Genomic DNA, 19,309 nt, shown 5'->3' on the forward strand with positions numbered 1-19,309 from the left:
GTAATTTCATTTTCAAAAAAGGAGCAAAATGTAAAAGTTTAGAAGCACTCCAATTAAGAAAACAGAATTCCTTACTAATCCAGTATTTTATTTTTTTAAGTGTTACTTAAATGTAAAGCACTTTCACACAGATTGTACAGAAGTTATTTTTATTTGAAGTATGTTCATATACTGTGAGCAAACATGCACTAAAGAACTACCTGTGATAACTTGGCATTAATCTTAACACTATGAGACATAATTTTTCAATGATAATCTATAACGTACAATCTAAGGTATATGAGTTTTCAACATGTCTTGTAATCTACCCTAATATAGTCCAAATATGGTCAAAAAACTTGCATATATCTGGCAAAGTTTAACATTTATCTGGCCAACAGCTGCTTGCTGTTTAATTGCTTAACATTAGGAAATTGGAAAGTGGTGTGATTATCTACTTAAGGCCAAATATTAATTAGGATCAAATAAATATAGTTCCTTAGATCTCTGTGGTATCTAATCTATATAACCATCTTGCAGTGATAACTCATAAATGATTAAACAAAGGCCAGATACATTAGAGGAATTTGCACCATATGCCAGAACTTAATTTTCTACTCAATTTACTTTTAAAAATGTTGATGGCATAAAAACACATCAATAGGGCTTAGATTTTATTTTAAGTCAAGCCTTCTTTCTTACGCTTAAACATGAAGAAGCAATCACCATAAATGGAAGGAGTAGAAGACTTATTATAATTTTCTGAAACATGTACATTTTCGGGGGTAAAAGACCATACTTAAAAGTCATAGAACATTCTTCTCTAATCTCCTCTGAAGCCACATAAACATATCCCAAACTGGGATGTGTTCTTTTTTCATTATCTCCACAGAAATTAGAGATGTAATTATTCTGCTAAAAGGAAACAATAGAGGCTGTTCTCTAAAGATGAACTGAACTGTTCTCCTTTCAAAAGAGAATGAGCTCTTTCATGTCAATAGAGACTCACTTAGAAAATGGTGCACTGGGGTGGGGAATCCTTTGATCTACAGGTCAGCAACACTGTCGATCAATTGGGAGAAGAATTTGAGCTCTAGGGGTGGGCGACTGCTCTGAAGCGTATGTGGAGGGCATATCAAGGCTACAGGTTACCTGCATAATTGTTCTGACTTTAAAAAAAAACTATACTTTCTGGTAAATGATGTAGAAAATGTGATAGAGCAGGCAGGGATTCAGACAGTCAACTATGAGAAACTGATTTTCACTGAACTGGGATAATGATCCAGACTGTGAAATGAATGCGAAGTGAATACACTGTGCCATAACAGAGAAGAAAATCAAGTTGTGTGATCCTTTAAGTGCCCTCAATAGAATCCTGGCTAGGTGCCGTCCAGGGGCAACGCAAATGTACAATGATATGACCATTCTTCTAAGAGAATATCATCTATTTCCACATGAATTATAATTTATCTACCCTTTAAGGATACAGATGACTAATATAGTATTTCTGACATTACTGATAATTTAACGAAGATAAAGTAAAGAAGTTCACCTGCTGTGGTCACGCAGATATAGGACCCTTGGATACATAAACCATTAGACATTTACGGAGTGAGGAAATATGAAGGAGAAGACTTTCTATAGTGCAAACCAACTTGTTAATCCCCATAGAATAAAAATTAATTCAGATAGATTTATGTTATATTAAATAGACATTTAAGCTCTCTTTTCTCCAGCTCGATTATAAAACAAACACGTGTTTGGTGTAGACAAGCTAGAAGATATGGACGAGCAAAGATGAAATAAAAGGCACCCACTTTTCAGGAGTGGCTGCTCTTCATACATTCCTTGAAAAGACACATGCATCAAACAAAAAGAGACTATATCAAACACAATGGCTCTGGAACCAACATTTTTTTATATCTACACAAAAGTTCAAAAATCTAACAGCGTTATGCTATGTTATCAGCCATATCCCTGAAACAAAGGAATGAGATGTGCCCATAGGATTCTCAGGAAAGAGCACTGGGAATCAAGACCCAGCATCAAGTTTCAAGTTTTCTGCTCACTTTGTGATTCTGGGCAAGTGACTTCATTTCTCTGTTTCTACACTTGTAAAATGCTAACACTGTCTTCTCAGCTCTGTTCATTCACGCCATAAACACTGACTGCCCATGTTCCTGTGTCAGGTACCCAAGAGGAGGGCACAGGGATAGTTCGTGAAAGTGAGGGATCTGCACTTGCCTGGGGGCAAGAGGAATCAGGAAGACTTCAGTTCCTGAAGGAGATTACAGAGGTTTGGTATTCAGGCAAAACAGTGAAGAGCAATTAGAATCAAAGGCTGGTATAGCAACAGGCAAAGGGTAAGGAAATCACGGGGGATGGATGTGTGGGCTGGAACCAGATCAGGAGAATCACTATATGCTACACTAAAGAGTCCATTTTTCATTTGGTAGGTGATGGGGAGCAACAGAAGGGATTTAAAAAGGAGAGTAATATCATCACAACTGTACTTCAGAAAGGTAACAGTGTGATGGATATAAACCTGGTATAAAATAAGTTTCTGAATACTGCAGAAGATTTGTCTGACTTTCGTACATTTATTGAGCCCTTTATATGTACCAGGCACAGTTCTAAGTGTTTTGTATATACTAACTCATTTAATCACTGCTGTGCCTTTTGAGGTGGGTACTATTGTTATTTCTTTTTACAGATAGGGAAACTGACAGGAGGGAAAATCTAGAGTCCAGATTTGAAGCCAAGCATTTAGATAGTCCAGCCCGAGTGTGTCCTTCATAAGACACACTAGCAAAAGAATCCCCACTGAAACCTGCTTCCTTAGAATCTGGCCAGTTCCATAATCTTTAGCTCACTGAGAACTCCCTGTGGAGTCCTGTGATGATGTTGATTAGTCCTGTCTATTTGAAACCCCCACTTGGATCCTGAAAAACCTCCCCTTCCTCATACCCATCTCTTTTGTTCTCTCTCACTAGTTCCTCTTCTTTGGTTTATTAACTAAAATGTTAAATGTAAAATCCTGCCTAATATCCTTTCATACAAATAGGTCAATAACTAAAAATTTAAGTCATTGTCAGTCAAAATATGGTGTAAATTTTATTACCCAGAATTTTGGATAGGACAAGGATACCAGCTAAATCAGAACTGAGAATTTTGTCTCATCACATCCCTAGTTTTCTGTCTAAAGGCAGGAAGAATTTTACACATTTCTCACTCACCTACAGGTTAGCAAAGCTGCCCCCTTTACCTGGAATAATTTTTCACCCATGTTAGCTTAGCTCCCACTTATGCTTTAGTTCAATTTAAAATACCTTTCTTTGGGAAGCTGTCCCTGAACCTCTTAAGCTATGTATGAGTCCCTAGACCTTGTGTCACCACAATCTACCACCAGGCATTTATCATCCTTTGTAACCCTTGTTGTTGGCATGCTTGTGATTGTTTTCATTCTTCACTGCATCCCCATAGCCTGGCACAGTGTCTGGCTCATGTTATAATCCCAGTGTTGGATAATTAAACAAAATGATCTCAAAACTTTAACTTTTCCTTTATTGAAGAATATATAGTCACATTCAGGTAGGAGGCAAGCCAGGGAAGTGATAAGAAACTGACTCCTTCACATTCTAACACAGATTAACTGAACCTAAAAATCTTCTCAAGGACACGGAGGGCACAATATCCATAATGTAACTCATCTTCAAGAACAAACTTCTGGGGTTTTGAAAATGAAAAACTATATGTTACCTATAAAAAATTGCTGGAAGCAGCTCTTACTTCCTAGGGGTGCTCATGAAATATGAGAAGTCGGAAACCACACTTGTAAAAAAGCTAGTTTAGAGATAATCTAGTTTGGCATATGCCAACTTTTTGGATTGGCTCTGACGCTGATTCTGGGTGGCTCTGCTTATTGCTTCTATTTCCAGGTGGCAGATGGCCTCAAAGTACAGCATTTCCTGTTTTCCAATTCGTTAAGATTTATGGCTACTTCTCATATACTAGAACTTTCTCTGAGCTCACACCACAATATTTATTTTTTGTGTATCCCTATCTGTTGCAAGAAAGATTTGGGTTGGTTCCCTAAAATTATGTTAATATTAGTCACAATTCCTTCCAGGTAAAATTAATTCTGTGTCCTAGTGAGACTGAATAAAGTTGGATAAAAACTACCTTTTATTGGGCACCTACTTGTGAGGTCTGCTTTAGGCACGGAGGTACACTGAAGAAAATAAAGCTTTGCTCTAGTCGGAGTCTGGTTCTCTGTTTCTCCCACCCTTAGTTACTTAGACTTGGTTATAATATTAGAAAGATATTCACAAACTATTATTAAGATAAAAGCAGATCACAGAGCAGTACATATAGTAAGAGGCCATACAATGTCAGAGAGGATCATTAGGAAGGACAAACAGATATTAAATATTAGAGACAGTCCTCCTTGTTGAATATCAGGAAGAGACTTCTCCCCCTCCTTTGCTTAGAGCATTTACTTTAGAAAATTATCACTGTAAGAAGTACTTTAGCTTCTCCTTGAAATATATATAAATCCTTTTGAAAACTTGATAGGTCTTTTGTCAGCTTTATGATCCAGGAATGTCTTTCTCAAGGACTGGGGAGCCATCTCTGATGAAGTACAAATGCTGAGGAAGATAACACTTCCTAGTTTCTGTGGAAAGTAGGAGTCTAATTTTGGTGGGCACCTTGTTCCAAATTGCAAAGCTACCTCCTATCATAAAGATACGAGGTTTGCTTTTCCTCCCGAGAAAGCAAATAAACTAACACATGTGGCCGCTCCAATTACCAGGTAAAATTAGGATGAACTATGTGTGACCAAAGTTGCTGTCAAGTCTCTACTTAAATAGTCATTGTTTATCTTGAAAACATGTATATAATGGGTTGTATCTGGTTGGCTCTATAAGGGGGTGAGATGCCTTTTTGTTTCTGCAGTCTCTTAGTGGACTGTCTTAATGTGTATCACATTGTGGTTTAATGCTTATTCAATAATAAAACTGTTTTCTTTCTCTCCTATCTTCAAAAAGAACAGTTGTGGGTTAGGGGATTTTGTTTTTAAATTATATTTCCCTAACAGAAGACATTAATAGCAGTTATCTCTGAAGGATGAAATTCCAGCTACCTATCTATCTAAAATATATATTTATCTAATGTATATTAGCATCCATCTGGTCCACCTTCCCTCAGTTATCAGACACTGCTTTGAACCCTAACTCTAAATAGGTTTTGAGTTCCCTTCCCTTTCCATGGAATCCTAGGCTTATACAGTTTGAGGAATGAATCTGAGCAGTTGTTCAATGTGTCCAGAATATTCTGTGGTAGTTAAGAAGCTCCTTGCAGTCTACAAGAGTTCGCAGGCTGGCATGTCAGAAGCCACAGAGGACTTCTAAGGTTCTCCGCATTCCAGCCAGGAAAAATGCCAACTCTGGCCCAGTCCAGGGATCTCTTACTTGAACAAATCTCACTTCCTGATTAAAATAGAAACTTGGTATTCATAGGTAGCAGGATGGAGAGATAGCCGTATAGATATATTCCAAGGAAAAAGGAAATAAAATCAATGAATCTTAAACATATCTGAATATATTTCAAGATCATTTTTGTAATTCTGTGCTTCAGTCATAAAAATATAGGTCATGTAATAAAAAAATCCTTCTGCATTTAAGAAATGAATCACTTACATATTTTTCATCTTTGAAAATCCTTGGTTTAAAGAGTCAAAATTACCATACAGAAAAAAATAAGAAACTAAGTAAGCCTTCAAGTTTGCCTTTACTGAGTCATAAAATAAGAGGGTGATATAGGTCAACTTAAAATAATTGCAATGGTATTTTGCCTAAAAGTTGAAAACATTTAAATGAACTTTGTGTGACAACACAAACTGTAGCCTAATCTTGGATTTCTTTTTTTCAGTAACCATGTAATACTCTCTTTTACTTTTCTTTTGCTGAAAGATATATTTCATGGACTAGAGCACTCCAGAGTAGAGAACACAGAGTGAGGTAAAAGAAGTCCAGAAAAGAGAAGGAAGGCTAACAATACATCCAGACACACACCCAGAAGTCTGCACACAGACAGGAGAAACAGCCAGATTTTCTCATCCTGAGCTGCTAGATTACGTCCAATCCATTCAAGACTCTACTAGACGCTGTCAGCAGGGGCAGTTATGAGTCTGCACCAGAGAATCTATGCAATTGCAACTTTACTTGCTGGGGAATTCTCAACCATATCCCTGAAACAAAGGAATGAGATGTGCCCATCTCATAGTATAGTATACAGTTTTATTATTAGACAAATTTAGCAATGATTATTTAATTGTGATCCTTCTGCAGCTATGTCTATTTTTTTTTCAATTCTACGAAGTGAGAGTTGCATATAAATAAATTTTGAATTTTAGATCATTTAACTGAACTCTATTCAATTTTTGCAGCGAAGAATGCTCTACTTACCACATTTAGCATAGGGAAAGTTTGCCTGGAATATAAAATCTTCATTAAACTTTTAAAAATATACAGATGATAGGAAATATCTGTCTATAATATGCATTCAAGCCAGTCAACTCCTAAATCCTCTTGTGAGATTATCAGATACACCCTGTATTCTTTAATCTGTTTAGGCTCAAATTAAGACACTGTTAGGCTCAAATTAAGACACTCAAATCATTATCACTTGGATTTGTAGTAAACTTGCTCAAAGAGATTTCCTCTGACAATGTGAAACACGTATTTGATCTACGTACAAGGACATTAAGCCCTCCATGTAGTCCAATGTCCTTCGCTTTTTACTGGTAAGAAAACCGAACTACACTACAGATCTGTCTGTATGTTAGTGATGTCCAGAAAGCCTGCTGTGAAGTGCATTCCATGCTCTAGTTTGAGGTCTGTGACACCCCTCACCTCCATGCAACTAAGCAGAGACCCTACATTCAGCCTGCTGAAAACACAGTACTGTGGTTCTTGTCCAGCTACCTTGCCCTTCTTAGTAAAACTAATCTAAGTACATTGAAAACATTGGTTTTGACCAACTTGTACAAAAAATTAGCACAATCTAAACAGTACACAGTAAGATGTGAAAGTCTCCTGGCTCTAATGGCCTTCCATAGGCCCATTCCTCGGGGGTCACCAGTGCCAACCGGTTGGCGTGTCTCTTTCCAGTCCTTTCTTCTGTGTTTGTATAAATACATAATGTTTTTACAGAAGTGATAAAATGCCATGCATAGAGTTCTGGAACTTGCTTTTTCATTCCTAAGTTAGAAACGAGACATGGACAGTCGTCTGTTTAATATAAGGAGTGATGAATCAAAGAGAAAAATATAACATGTTAAAAAGATATTTCAGATTCTAGAAGTAAAGAAAGGCCTGGACAAGCCAGAAATCAGTCATTACTCGACACGGATTCAAATTCTCCTTCGAGTTTAGCCTACTTTCTTCTAGGTTAAGAGAAGTAAAACACTAAACCTAACTACATCCAAAAGAAAACGCCAAACATCTAACCACAATTATACACCACCTTATATTATGGGTCTTTTGTTTTCCATAAGTAGTATCTTCTAGTCTATATATTTCTTGGAATGGAAATACTATTTAGACAGAATATTCTATTTAAGGAAACAGAATAAATTCAGTATTTAAAGCCTCTTTCACTTTGGTATATTCAGCCCAGAATCTAATAGTGACTCTTGTGTGTCCTTTCTTGCTTTTATCCAATGCAACTCTTCAGCTAAAGCTTTAAAGGTGTCTAGGTTTAAAAACACTTGATATATATCAATATAAAATTTTCAATTTCAAGTTGCTTTAAAGTATGAAGGAAAGGAAACAACAGAATATTTTTTCAAGTCCAAGAAATAAAGACTGTATTTCAATAGTGACTACTTCTAGGACGAAGTGGTAAAAGTCCATCCATTTCTAATGATCATGTTGCTTGAAGTTACAAAGGTCTAACAACACAAACAGAAGGCAAATGTGTTGTCTTTGAGTATGGCTGACAGAAAATATTCCCTTAGTTTCAGATGTACAACACAGTGATTCGACAGCTGTGTACATTACACTATGCTCACCACACGTGTAGCTACCATCCACCACCATATAATGCTATTACAAACCATTGACTCTATTCCCTATGCTGTACCTTTTATCCCTGTGACTTCTTCATCCATACCTGGAGGCCTGTATCTCCCACTCCCCTTCCCCCATTTCACCAGTCCTCTGGAAACCATCAGTTTGTTCACAAACAGAAGGAAAATTTTAACATCTCATAATTGTGGGCTATGTGTTCATGATCTCAAAAAAAAAAGAAAAAAGAAAAAGAAAAACCAAATGACTCATTTTTTTTTTCCCACTGAACTGTCTTTTTTTAGGCATTGTCATAGAAAATTTAAGGTTAATAGGAAGAAGGAAATTCATTTTCTGAAATCCTTAAATTAAATGCAGTTACTATGGAAAGAACTCGATTTTAGTGCTGACATTCCCAGGTTTATAATTCACGCTTTTATAGCAGCGTGACAAACAAACCTTGCTCACCTTCCTATAATAACTTTAAAAATGGGATTGTCAACTGTATTTACCAACCCTGTCATTTCCCAGCATAATTACAGCATACGTCCCAAACAGAAAAGTTGTTTTTAACCTATGATAAAAAACACAACTGTGGGGCGCCTGGGTGGCTCAGTCGTTAAGCGTCTGCCTTTGGCTCAGGTCATGATCCCAGGGTCCTGGGATCGAGCCCCGCATCGGGCTCCCTGCTTGGCGAGAGCCTACTTCTCTCGCTCCCACTCCCCCTGCTTGTGTTCCCTCTCTCACTGTCTCTATGTCAAATAAATAAAATCTTAAAAAAAAAAAAAAACACAACTGAACGAGTAATACCTTCTCCTTCCCCTCCAGCCTCTGTTTCTCCACCCCTCCGATAGCCAGCAAGGATCTGCATGGTTTCTTCACATAATTGTATAGCCCTTCACAAACAACCTTAGCCGTAATGATTCCATTTCAATAACGCTGGCTATTTGCTGTATATTTTTAAATGGCTGATGATAAAGCCATGGGCTCTCTTACAGACAGAGGTTATGATTTTCTTAGTAATTGTTATTAATAATATTCTATATGTACAAACATTCAAGGGCAAGTCCTTCCTTCTGAGATTGCAGCTAATCTGACAAATTTAACTGATGACAATACTGGAAGGAACAGAAACACAGAGCTCAACAAGATAAGCTGTTACGAACAAAATTCGGACTAAGATGTGGTCAAAACCAACTTACTTGGGCCATTCATAAAATTACTTAAATTTAAGAATCTTAAAACTAGGGTGCCTGGGTGGCTCAGTCAGTTAAGTGTCTGCCTTCGGCTTAGGTCATGACCCTGGGGTCTTGGGATTGAGCCCTACATCGCGCTCCCTGCTCAACGGGGAGTCTGCTGCTCACTCTCCCTCTACCCCTCCCCCGCTGCTCAGGCTCTCTCTCTCTCTCAAATAAATAAATAAAACCTTTAAAATAAATAAATAAAATTTTAAAAAAGGAATCTTAAAACTAACTTATCCTGCAATTTATACAGTTATATGGTTTTATATGTATAAAATATACAAACATAATATAATAAAAACTGGCCTGAAAGGAATATATCTTTTTTCTTTAAGTGAATACCCATGGAATGAATAGTGATTTTTATTCTTTTTTTTTGTGCTTGAATGTACTTTCTAAATTTTCCACAGTGAATATTTACTACTATTTTTTTTTTTTTTTTTAAGTAGGCTCCTTGCCCAGAATGGGGCTTGAACTCACAACCCTGAGATCAAGACCTGAGCAGAAATCAAGAGTTGGACAGTGAACCAACTGAGCCACCTAGGTGCCCCAATATTACTATTTTTAAAGCAAGAATAAAAAAAGAAAGAAAAGAAATGCATGCCTATCTACTAAATCCATTGTGCTGCTACCCTTCATCTGTAAAATAAAGTCCAAGTTGGCTAGGCTTGTGTTAAAGCTCTTGGAAGCCGGTCACACATCTTACCAGCCCCATCTTATTTCAAATGAACACCCAACTCTGTTTCAGACGGTCACCAGGCCTGTCATGGGCCATGTAGATTCGCCTCAGGCTCTTCTCATCAGGCCTAAAGCTTCTCCTCTCCTCTAGCATTTCTGATCATAACTCCTGATTGTAGCCATTTTAGACCAACTTCAGAGATTCATGATGCTCTAAACCAAGTCTGGCAATCATACAAAAATCATTTTGGGCCCTGATTCCAATTAATTCAGCAAAATAATTTAGAAGGAAGCCCTGCTGAGAGCAAGAATCTCATCAATATTTGTTAAATGAATGAACACAATCACTACTGTGATCATAACAGGATTGGCAAGGAACATTTATTGAGAGCTTTGTATTTATAAGAAGGCACTGTGTCCAAACTTCACTGATCTCGTGTAATGCTCTAAACAATCCTCCATTTCACAGATGAAAAAATTGAGTCTCAGGTAGGTTATGTATATTTCCCAGGGAGGTATAGCCAGTGTTGACTTGGGATTCAAATCCAGCTGTGTCTGATACCAGTATGCTCTACACTATCAAATTTGCTAATGGAAGGTCTACTAGAAATCATTTTGCCTATAATATATTTTTTTAAATTAATCTAACTGAATATCCATGAAGCTAAGTAAAAATGATGTGTTGAATTACCAAGTTTTCTTTTACATATAAAAATAGATACAAAAACAATAAAATTTTCTGTTGAATCTCAATACATAATGAAATGTTTACCTGTATAGGACCAGCCAATCTCTTCAACGAGTTTTCTTTGTTGTCTGTAGTATCCATAAGCCCAATCTACAACCAAGAAAAATCAATTGATCAATGTGTAGAAAAATATATGTGTCCAAATTAAAAATTTATCAGATGCCCAAATCATTCATACCACAGATGGTCCTCAATTACTCCTTCCCATGTCACCTTCCCGATGACTCCTCTCAATGCCAAACACCATCATTATAGTCTCTGTCATTCCTGTTCTCGTAGTTAGTATAAATTTTAGGGGGCACATTTAAAAAATGCTGAAGTTCAGGTAGGGACAAAGCAAATATTCTGGGTAAAGCAGGAGCAGCCTAGAGGGGTTCATCCCAAAGAAAAATGGGTCAGAAAGAATAATTTGTCTTATCTTTAAATTTTTCTTAACAACATTCCCTAAGTCAAGTATCTGAGATCCTGTTGATTAGAGATACTTTTAGGTTTATAAACAAAGTTTGATCCATCAATGCATCTAGGATACCCAGATGTTTTCAAAATTTGTTTCCTTTTGCCAAAAAGTGAAATTAGCCACCTTAAGGAAATGAGAATTTAAGTGTGTAAATGTCGGGTGGGAGAAAGGCTATGTTAAACCATGTAGGTGACTTTGTCTCTTAGAGGAACCTAGATGCCCAAGTGAGGTAATATAGTGGGGAGGTTAGACATCATAAAGTGGATGCCTCATGACCCCAAGAGAGGGATTCTAGAACATGGGGCAAGATAGAAAGGAAAATGGATGGAAGCCAAAGTCTCACTCTGCATGATTCAAAATTTTGCCAGGAGCCACACCTGCACTCAAGAAATTGGGATGTGATCATTCATCCTTCTTTCTGTGCCATTGTCTGTTAATCCCAGGCTGTACTGACATTAGCACTCCATTTCCATTTCAGCTACGCTGTGGGCAAAATAAATCTTTGTGAGCTAGGCTTAAAACCTGATCACTGTTGGGCGCCTGGGTGGCTCAGTTGGTTAAGCGACTGCCTTCGGCTCAGGTCATGATCCTGGAGTCCCGGGATCGAGTCCCACATCGGGCTCCCTGCTCAGCAGGGGGTCTGCTTCTCCCTTTGACCCTCCTCCCTCTCATGCTCTCTGTCTCTCATTCTCTCTCTCTCAAATAAATAAAATCTTAAAAAAAAAAAAACACCCTGATCACTGTTGACAAAACATTCTGTAGGAAAGGTTGCAGAATAGCTAGTTTACAAATAAATATGTGGGACACTACTTATTCATAAATGGAGTTTCTGTCAATATAGGTTTCATTTGAATACAAGGATTTTAAACTAGATCATACCATACCTATACTTAAATATAGGTATGATCTTTCTCATCATTTGGGAAAATAACTATTCCTTCTTATTCTTGCTACACAGTTGTTTTCTCTTTATTGACAATTCTCAATGTCAGGAATGCAAATATCTAAGGACACTGCAGAAATTATTTTCCTTTCATCCGTGTTATATACTCTCTAATTAGCACAGCATGATAATAAATAACTGCTAAACTATTCCATAAAAGCTAAAAAGCAGATCTGCTATCAGAAATACATATTCTGAAACTGATCATTCAAAACCAAAACTTAATTTCAAGAAATAAGGATTTTCTTTTTGTTGTAAAACTTTGATTGTTCATAAATATAGGTAAATATTCTATTGTCCGTATAGCACATCACAGCACATTTTTATTTTTATAACAGCTTTACTGAAATATAATTTACACATCATACAACTTGCCCATTAGTGTATACAATTTAATGGTTTTCAGTATGTTCACAGACTTATGCAATCATCACCACAATTTTATTTTATTTTTTTAAAGATTTTATTTATTTATTTGACAGAGAGAGAGAGACAGAGTACAAGCAGGGGGAGTGGCAGGCAGAGGGAGAGGGAGAAGCAGGCTCTCCGCTGAGCAGGGAGCCCGACGTGGAGCTCGATCCCAGGACCCTGGGATCATGCCCCAAGCTGAAGGCAGACGCTTAACAACTGAGCCACCCAAGCGCCCCATCACCACAATTTTAGAACATCTTCATCACCTCCATAAGAAATTCCACAACCTTTGGCTGCCTCAAGTCACCCCCAATCCCACCCCCATGTTCCACCGGTCTAGACAACCACTATCTACTTTGTTTCTACAGATTTGGATATTCTAGACATTTCATATAAACAGGATCACACAATATAGCCTTTTGTGACTGGCTTCTTAAATTTAGCACAATTAATGTTTTCAAAGTTCATCCATGTTGTAGCATATATCAGTACTTCATCCTTTTGGATTGCCTAATAGTACTTCATTGTATGGTGACCAAGATGGTCTTAAGGTTTCTTTCAGCTTGATTAAACTTTGGACAGGCTTCTTCCTGACTCTAGGCCCTCTGGTCCCCTCCTTTCTCAGAGCATTTGGTTTAGAAAACTTGTAATTGTAAATTCCTTCTCTGCCCCTTTGAGATATAAATCTTTTTTTAATAGCCACATGCCAGTTTTACAGCCAGGAATGCACTACTCAAGGACATGGGAACCATATCTTTGAAGGGAAATAGGACCCTTATCTCCCAGTTTCTGTGAAAAGGTAGGAGTTTAATTTTGGTGGTGTGCCTTGCTCCAAGTTGCAAAAACTACTTCCTGTCATGAAGATACGAGTTTATCTTTCCTTTGGATAAAGCCAATTAGCAAACAAATGGCCTATGACCTCCTGCTAATGTCATGCATTACTGTTCCACTGGGGCTCAACATCAGCCCTTAAAAAAGCTTACCCCTCTACTTCATCAAAGTTGAGTTCTGACTTGGTTCTGGCTTCTCTCCTCATTGCAACAACCCTGAATAAAGTCTCCCTTGCTTGTTTAACTTTTTCCAGTGAGTTTTTTGTTTTGACAATGGATATACCACATTTTATTTGTCCATTCATCAACTGATGGATACTTGGGTTGTTTCTTCTCTTTGGCTATTATGAATAACACTATTAATATTCAAGCCTATATTTGTTTTTCTACTTAAAAAATAATAGTAGGTTCATAATTTATTTTTCAAATACAGTTGTCACATAAAATGGTAATCATTTAAGGTTAAATTCTGGGAGCAAGTGTTTCTTCATGATCAAGAAATATATACAATTAGATATTAGAAAGGGCCTCAAAGGTCATTTGAGTGAGACTTTAACAGTCTACAAAAATATAATTCCTATGGGGCGCCTGGGTGGCTCAGATGGTTAAAAGACTGCCTTCGGCTCAGGTCATGATCCCAGGGTACTGGGATGGAGCCCCACATCGGGTTCCTGGCTCAGCGGGGAGCCTGCTTCTCCTTCTCCCTCTGCCTCTCTCCCTGCTCATGCTCTCTCTCTCTGTATCTCTGTGTCTCAAATGAATAAATAAAATCTTTAGAAATATATATATATATAATTCCTAGAAATAAGGTAATTTATGCAGTCAAAATGTAAATGGTTTGTATGGTAGTAAGTGGCAAAATGGAAGCAATAAGGCATGGCTCCTGCCTTCCCCAATATCAAGGACCCCTAACAACCTTGACCTACTGGTTACTCTCTTAAGGAGCTTTGCCTGAGGACCCCTTATAACATGTATGCTTTCAAGAAAAACAAGGTAAAACAAAACAATACGGTGGCCTAGAATTTAACCAGAAGAAATTATTTGAACAAATAAATTATAAAGAATTGATTATACGTTTTTTGACCTGGCTGTCAGTTGAAATTTTCCTCTGAAATTTTGCACTGGTCAGAAGGAAAATATGTATTGTCATTTATTATATGTTTTAAATATAAATATTTTTTAAAAGTAAGACATTTTGTCATATAAATGCATTTTGAAGATTTCAGAAGATCAAAACCCACATTTAACAAGTAATCCATTGAAAACAAAAAACAAACAAACAAAAAAAAACAAAAAAACAAGTAATCCATTGAAATAAATAAAAAGGAAGCTCTTCTTTTAATGATTCAGTCTAAAAGATGACAGCAAAATATCAGCAGATTTTAGCTTTCCTTGTAGGGCTTTATCACTACACAATGAGCATTTGTCCTCGGTTTTTAATTACTTACATTAAGAAAGCTTTATTCAATACAGGATTCCCAGGTGTTGGTAGCTCTCTTCAATTCCTTTATGCATTGTTCCCTTAATTGTTACTTCAAACAATCCGTTACACATTCATATGCTAATTACATAGTCCTTGGGCGTGAGAGAGTACCCCACTTTTAAAATTCTACTTAGAGGTCTGATAGATGAGATGTGATAGCTTCAATGAACAAGAAAAAAGAAGCTAGGTTCACTTTTTTTTGTTGTATTATATACTTTGAAAACCAGTAAATCCTATATAAAATGAATCTATCAAAGTGCTTACACGTTTTTAAATTAATTAAAATAATGAAATATAGAATGTTTTTTGTGGCTTCTGTGAATTTAAGTTTCTTTCACTTTTATGTTTTGTTTCTTTCAATTTAAAAGTATTTGCCAGGTCTGTTTTGGCATGAGTGTTTTGTAGTGAAAAAGCTAAGGAAGAAGTTTCAGGAATGAATTGTACGTGCAATGTACAGGAAAATATACATTATTAAATTTTTTAAGGCTACTCTAAAATTTGTCCTGAAAAAATATTCTTCATGAAATGGCCTTTTGACCTGCTACCAAAATTAGGAGAAACCTCAGGCACCCTTAAATGTTCCTGTTTCAACATATTCCATCTTATACCTACCTTAAGCACCTACAGATATGCAAATATGTATGTATGTATGTATGTGTGTGTGTGTGTGTGTGTGTGTGTGTGTGTGTCCTTTATTTTTCCTTACATTCAGATGATGGAAATCAAAGTCTACCACATAGAAGATAATAGATTAACCTAGCTTTTTCTTTTCTTTTCTCTTTTTACTCAAGTTCTTTTTAAAACAACAACAACAAATCTGGATGCTCACTTCCTACTAAAAATATCATTATAAATATTTTGAGTTATAGGGGCTGCTAGCTGGCTCAGCCAGTGAAGCACGTGACTCTTGATCTCAAGGTTGTGTGTTAAAGTCCCTTGTTGGACCTGGAGCCTCCCTAAAATTTAACAAAAATAAAAAAATAAAAAAAGTTTGAATTATAAAAATATCTGATTTTTCCCTAAAGTCTCTGCTTCATGTTGATTAATAATTTCACCTGCATCCTACACTATAATCCAGCAACAGTACTCTGACAACACACACACACACACACACACACACACACACACACATTTTACTGCTATAAAGTGGCCAAACATGACAGCGAGAAGAAATAGACTGGTCCTCTGAAAAAGAAACTTCTGGTAGGAAATAATCACAGATAATATTTGAAGATGAGGACTTAAAACTAGATTTCTCAAGGTGGACTTTCCTGGCGTAAATGATACTTGCATATTTCACCAAAGAACTACAGAGGAGGAGAAAAGGATGTTAGCTGATGATAGAAATCTGGAAAGGCAGAGGAGAAGGAACAGAATTAGAGATGAATTTTTAAAGCCCTTGAATAACACTTTGGCGGTGAGAGACTTGGGGAGAAGGACAGAAATGTTCCAGGTAGAGGAAAAGCATGTGCACCAACAAGTGGCAAATTGTGGAACCAAAGGTTTGAGAGGCCACTTGGGCTCTGGTGTAGGGGCTGCATATAGGTCACCAGGGACTTCTTGGTGACAGCTCACCAAGATACAAGGGTGACATCAATTTTCACACTTTCTGTCCTCATCCTCCTGTCGCCTCTTACCTAGATTTCTTTTGAAAAAGGAAAGGAGATAGTCTGCTGAATTGACCAAAAAGTCATGCGTCTATTTCATATTTAAGTATATTTTCAAAATGTTAAGGAAGAGTATTAAATAAATAAATAAAGGTACGTAATTGAAGTGAAAGAGGTGGGGGTGGGTGGGTGAAGAAAGGTAAGTGGTTGCTGACCACTTGGGAGAAGGGCTTGGAAAGCCCTAGAGTCTAGTCCTCTAGACTAGACTAGTCCTAGACTAGTCCATCAGAGCAGTGATCACCCACTAAATCGTTCGGCACCAGACATGCCCAAGACTGAGGTGGCAGGGATGAAAGAGGCTGACAGTATGGCAGTCATAACTGTCTCTTATTGAAAATAAAGCCATAAGAGACCTCTCTCAGAGAACAAAAGATAAAATCAGAAATAGGCGTTCCTTTAAGAAGAGAATCAGCTTTTGATTGAAGAACACCTGTGAGCACATTACCTGGCCACGGGAGGTTCTTTATTTCTGTAGATACTATGTTGCAAATGTCTCCTTGGGTTTGATAGGAGAGCTAAGTTTAGGATCCAAGTGGTCTCACCCAAAACCTTGTTTGGCAAACTGAGGCAAACTTTCCAAGTACAATTACATCTGCCCATGCATATACTATCATACATAGCAGATTTTTCTTCTATGGATTTTCCTGTCATTGAATGTTAAGAATTAGCTTGCTGTCAAACTGTGTGTGTGTGTGTGTGTGTGTGTGTGTGTGTTTAAAGATTTTATTCATTTAATTGACAGAGGGAGAGACAGCGAGAGAGGGAACACAAGCAGGGGAGTGTAAGAGGGAGAAGCAGGCTTCCCGCTGAGCAGGGAACCCGATGAGGGGCTCGATCCCAGGACCCCAGGATCATGACCTGAGCCAAAGGCAGATGCCTAACGACTGAGCCACCCAGGCGCCCCTCAAACTGTGTTTTAATAGAGCCTGTCTTTACCTAACTGGAATATAAACTTTTCTCTGGTATATATGCAAAAACACTTGTGAAACATAATTTAGTTGATTATGGCAATTCAGAGAATAGGCTCGTTTAGGATACAGTTACAGTTCAAGCATATTTACTGTTAATCACTTCAGGTACAATCGAACGGCCTAAAAACATACTGCTTTTAGAAACAGATGCATATAATTTCCCCCAAGTTGTTTTCTAATTTCCGCCGCTTTCTAGTGTTAGAAGAAGAGTTTTATTGGTTTTCTACCCCCCGCAAAGGATTAAAAATAAAAGTACTTTTTACAGTCTCAAAACTTTAATTGTAACTTATTGCCAAAGATGATGGCACACGAAATCATATTGTTAAAGACAGGGAATTCTGGAAAGAGATGAGTTTCTAGAGTCCAAGCAACCTCTTTATTTAAGGATAAGGTTAAAGAGATGAAAAAAGTAAATAGTTGAGGCACTGTATGAACAAAAACAAAGTCGAAAGAAAAATTATCAAAACAGATGGAAATATTGAGCATATGGATGATGTAAGAAAGCAAAAGGAGCCATTTTTTCCATATGCTTGTTTTAATACTCAGGCATCCAATTATTTCTCATAGGACTAAGGAAGAGCTTGGAGGCGAGCAATTAGGTTTTTATTGTCCCTTAACACTGAGGATGGTGTATGCTTTCACAGTGAGGATTTGTAAGTTGACAAGATGTCTACCAAACCTATTCAAAACTGTTCAATGGAAGATCAAAATTTTCACAGGCTTATCTTGGAAAAGCAGCTAGTGTTTTCTCTTATACTTAGATATATATCTGTATTTGACCTGATGTGATTTGTCTATATTTCTAAATTGAGGTGTTTTCTGTTGAAAACATTTTAATAATTTTGATCTTTATCACATGAGCAATGAATACATGCCTCTTTCAGATAAATTAGAAAAACAAGCAAAAATAGTTTAAAAAACCATCTATAATCCTGTCTCCTAAAGATAACCATTCTTTACCATTTTTTACATGTGTATGTTTTTCTAGATGTTCAATATGCATGGATAGAAAATTTACACTTTACATACATTAAATTACACTATTTGGTGACCCACATTTTCAACATAATGATAAATCGTTGATATCTTCTCAAGTTAATAAATATGGTTTCACACAGCTTCATAACAGTTCATTTAAAGAATTCTCTGCTTTTGGATATTAAAATAAAAAGTTGATTTAACTTTAGAAAATTTATTCCTTAGGCTTAAACGGTATGAGGAAGGAAAGCTCCCATTAAGCTAGTGTGAGCTTTATGTAGAAAATAAAGTCTGTAGGAGATTAAGCACCACAATCTCCCCCTGTCAACCTTCTTTTACAACACTAAGAAAACACTAAAATGGCACGAACTCATTGCTATAGCATGATAGTGAATTTATTCCACCATAAGAGAAAACCCAAATGTTGACAAAATAGTAATAATGGCCACAGAGATAGAAATAGCAACATGTGTAAAAACAACTATTGGAAGAAGAGCTAAAAGTAATATTAAGAGTGGGAAGAGAACCAAATCTGTATAAGAAAAAGATGAAAGTGGGTAGAAAACATGGAATTCATCAAATTACAAAAATAACACGCCATTATATTTGTTATGTATTATTATGTTATTATACTGTTATATTATTATCCATACAATAATAGTGTGCTATTATTTACCGATCTAACTAACGTTTCTGTTGTAAAGTCTTATGTCCTTGCACTTTCCCTGAAATCAGGAGCGCAACAAGGATGTCTGTTCTGTAGCTCTATGATTGGGATTGCTTGGGAGGTTTTGGACTACTGGCACACTAAAATGACCAACTACAGGATATAATGGGATTCCATTAACATTCCG

At 36.9% G+C, this 19,309-nt stretch overlaps 1 protein-coding gene across 4 annotated transcripts in view; it reads right to left on the bottom strand.

The window, feature by feature from the left end:
- The window catches only part of PTPRZ1 (protein tyrosine phosphatase receptor type Z1), a 171,224-nt gene that overhangs the window by 104,819 nt on the left and 47,096 nt on the right, over positions 1-19,309 (bottom strand). For all 4 annotated transcript variants that reach the window (XM_032401688.1, XM_032401687.1, XM_032401690.1 and 1 more), the window contains exon 2: positions 10,740-10,805. In XM_032401688.1, the coding sequence (XP_032257579.1) occupies positions 10,740-10,805 (66 nt within the window). The remainder of the gene's footprint in view (positions 1-10,739; positions 10,806-19,309) is intronic.

The sequence above is a fragment of the Phoca vitulina genome, unplaced genomic scaffold, assembly GCF_004348235.1.
Source record: "Phoca vitulina isolate PV1807 unplaced genomic scaffold, GSC_HSeal_1.0 scaffold4, whole genome shotgun sequence".
NCBI lineage: Eukaryota > Metazoa > Chordata > Mammalia > Carnivora > Phocidae > Phoca > Phoca vitulina.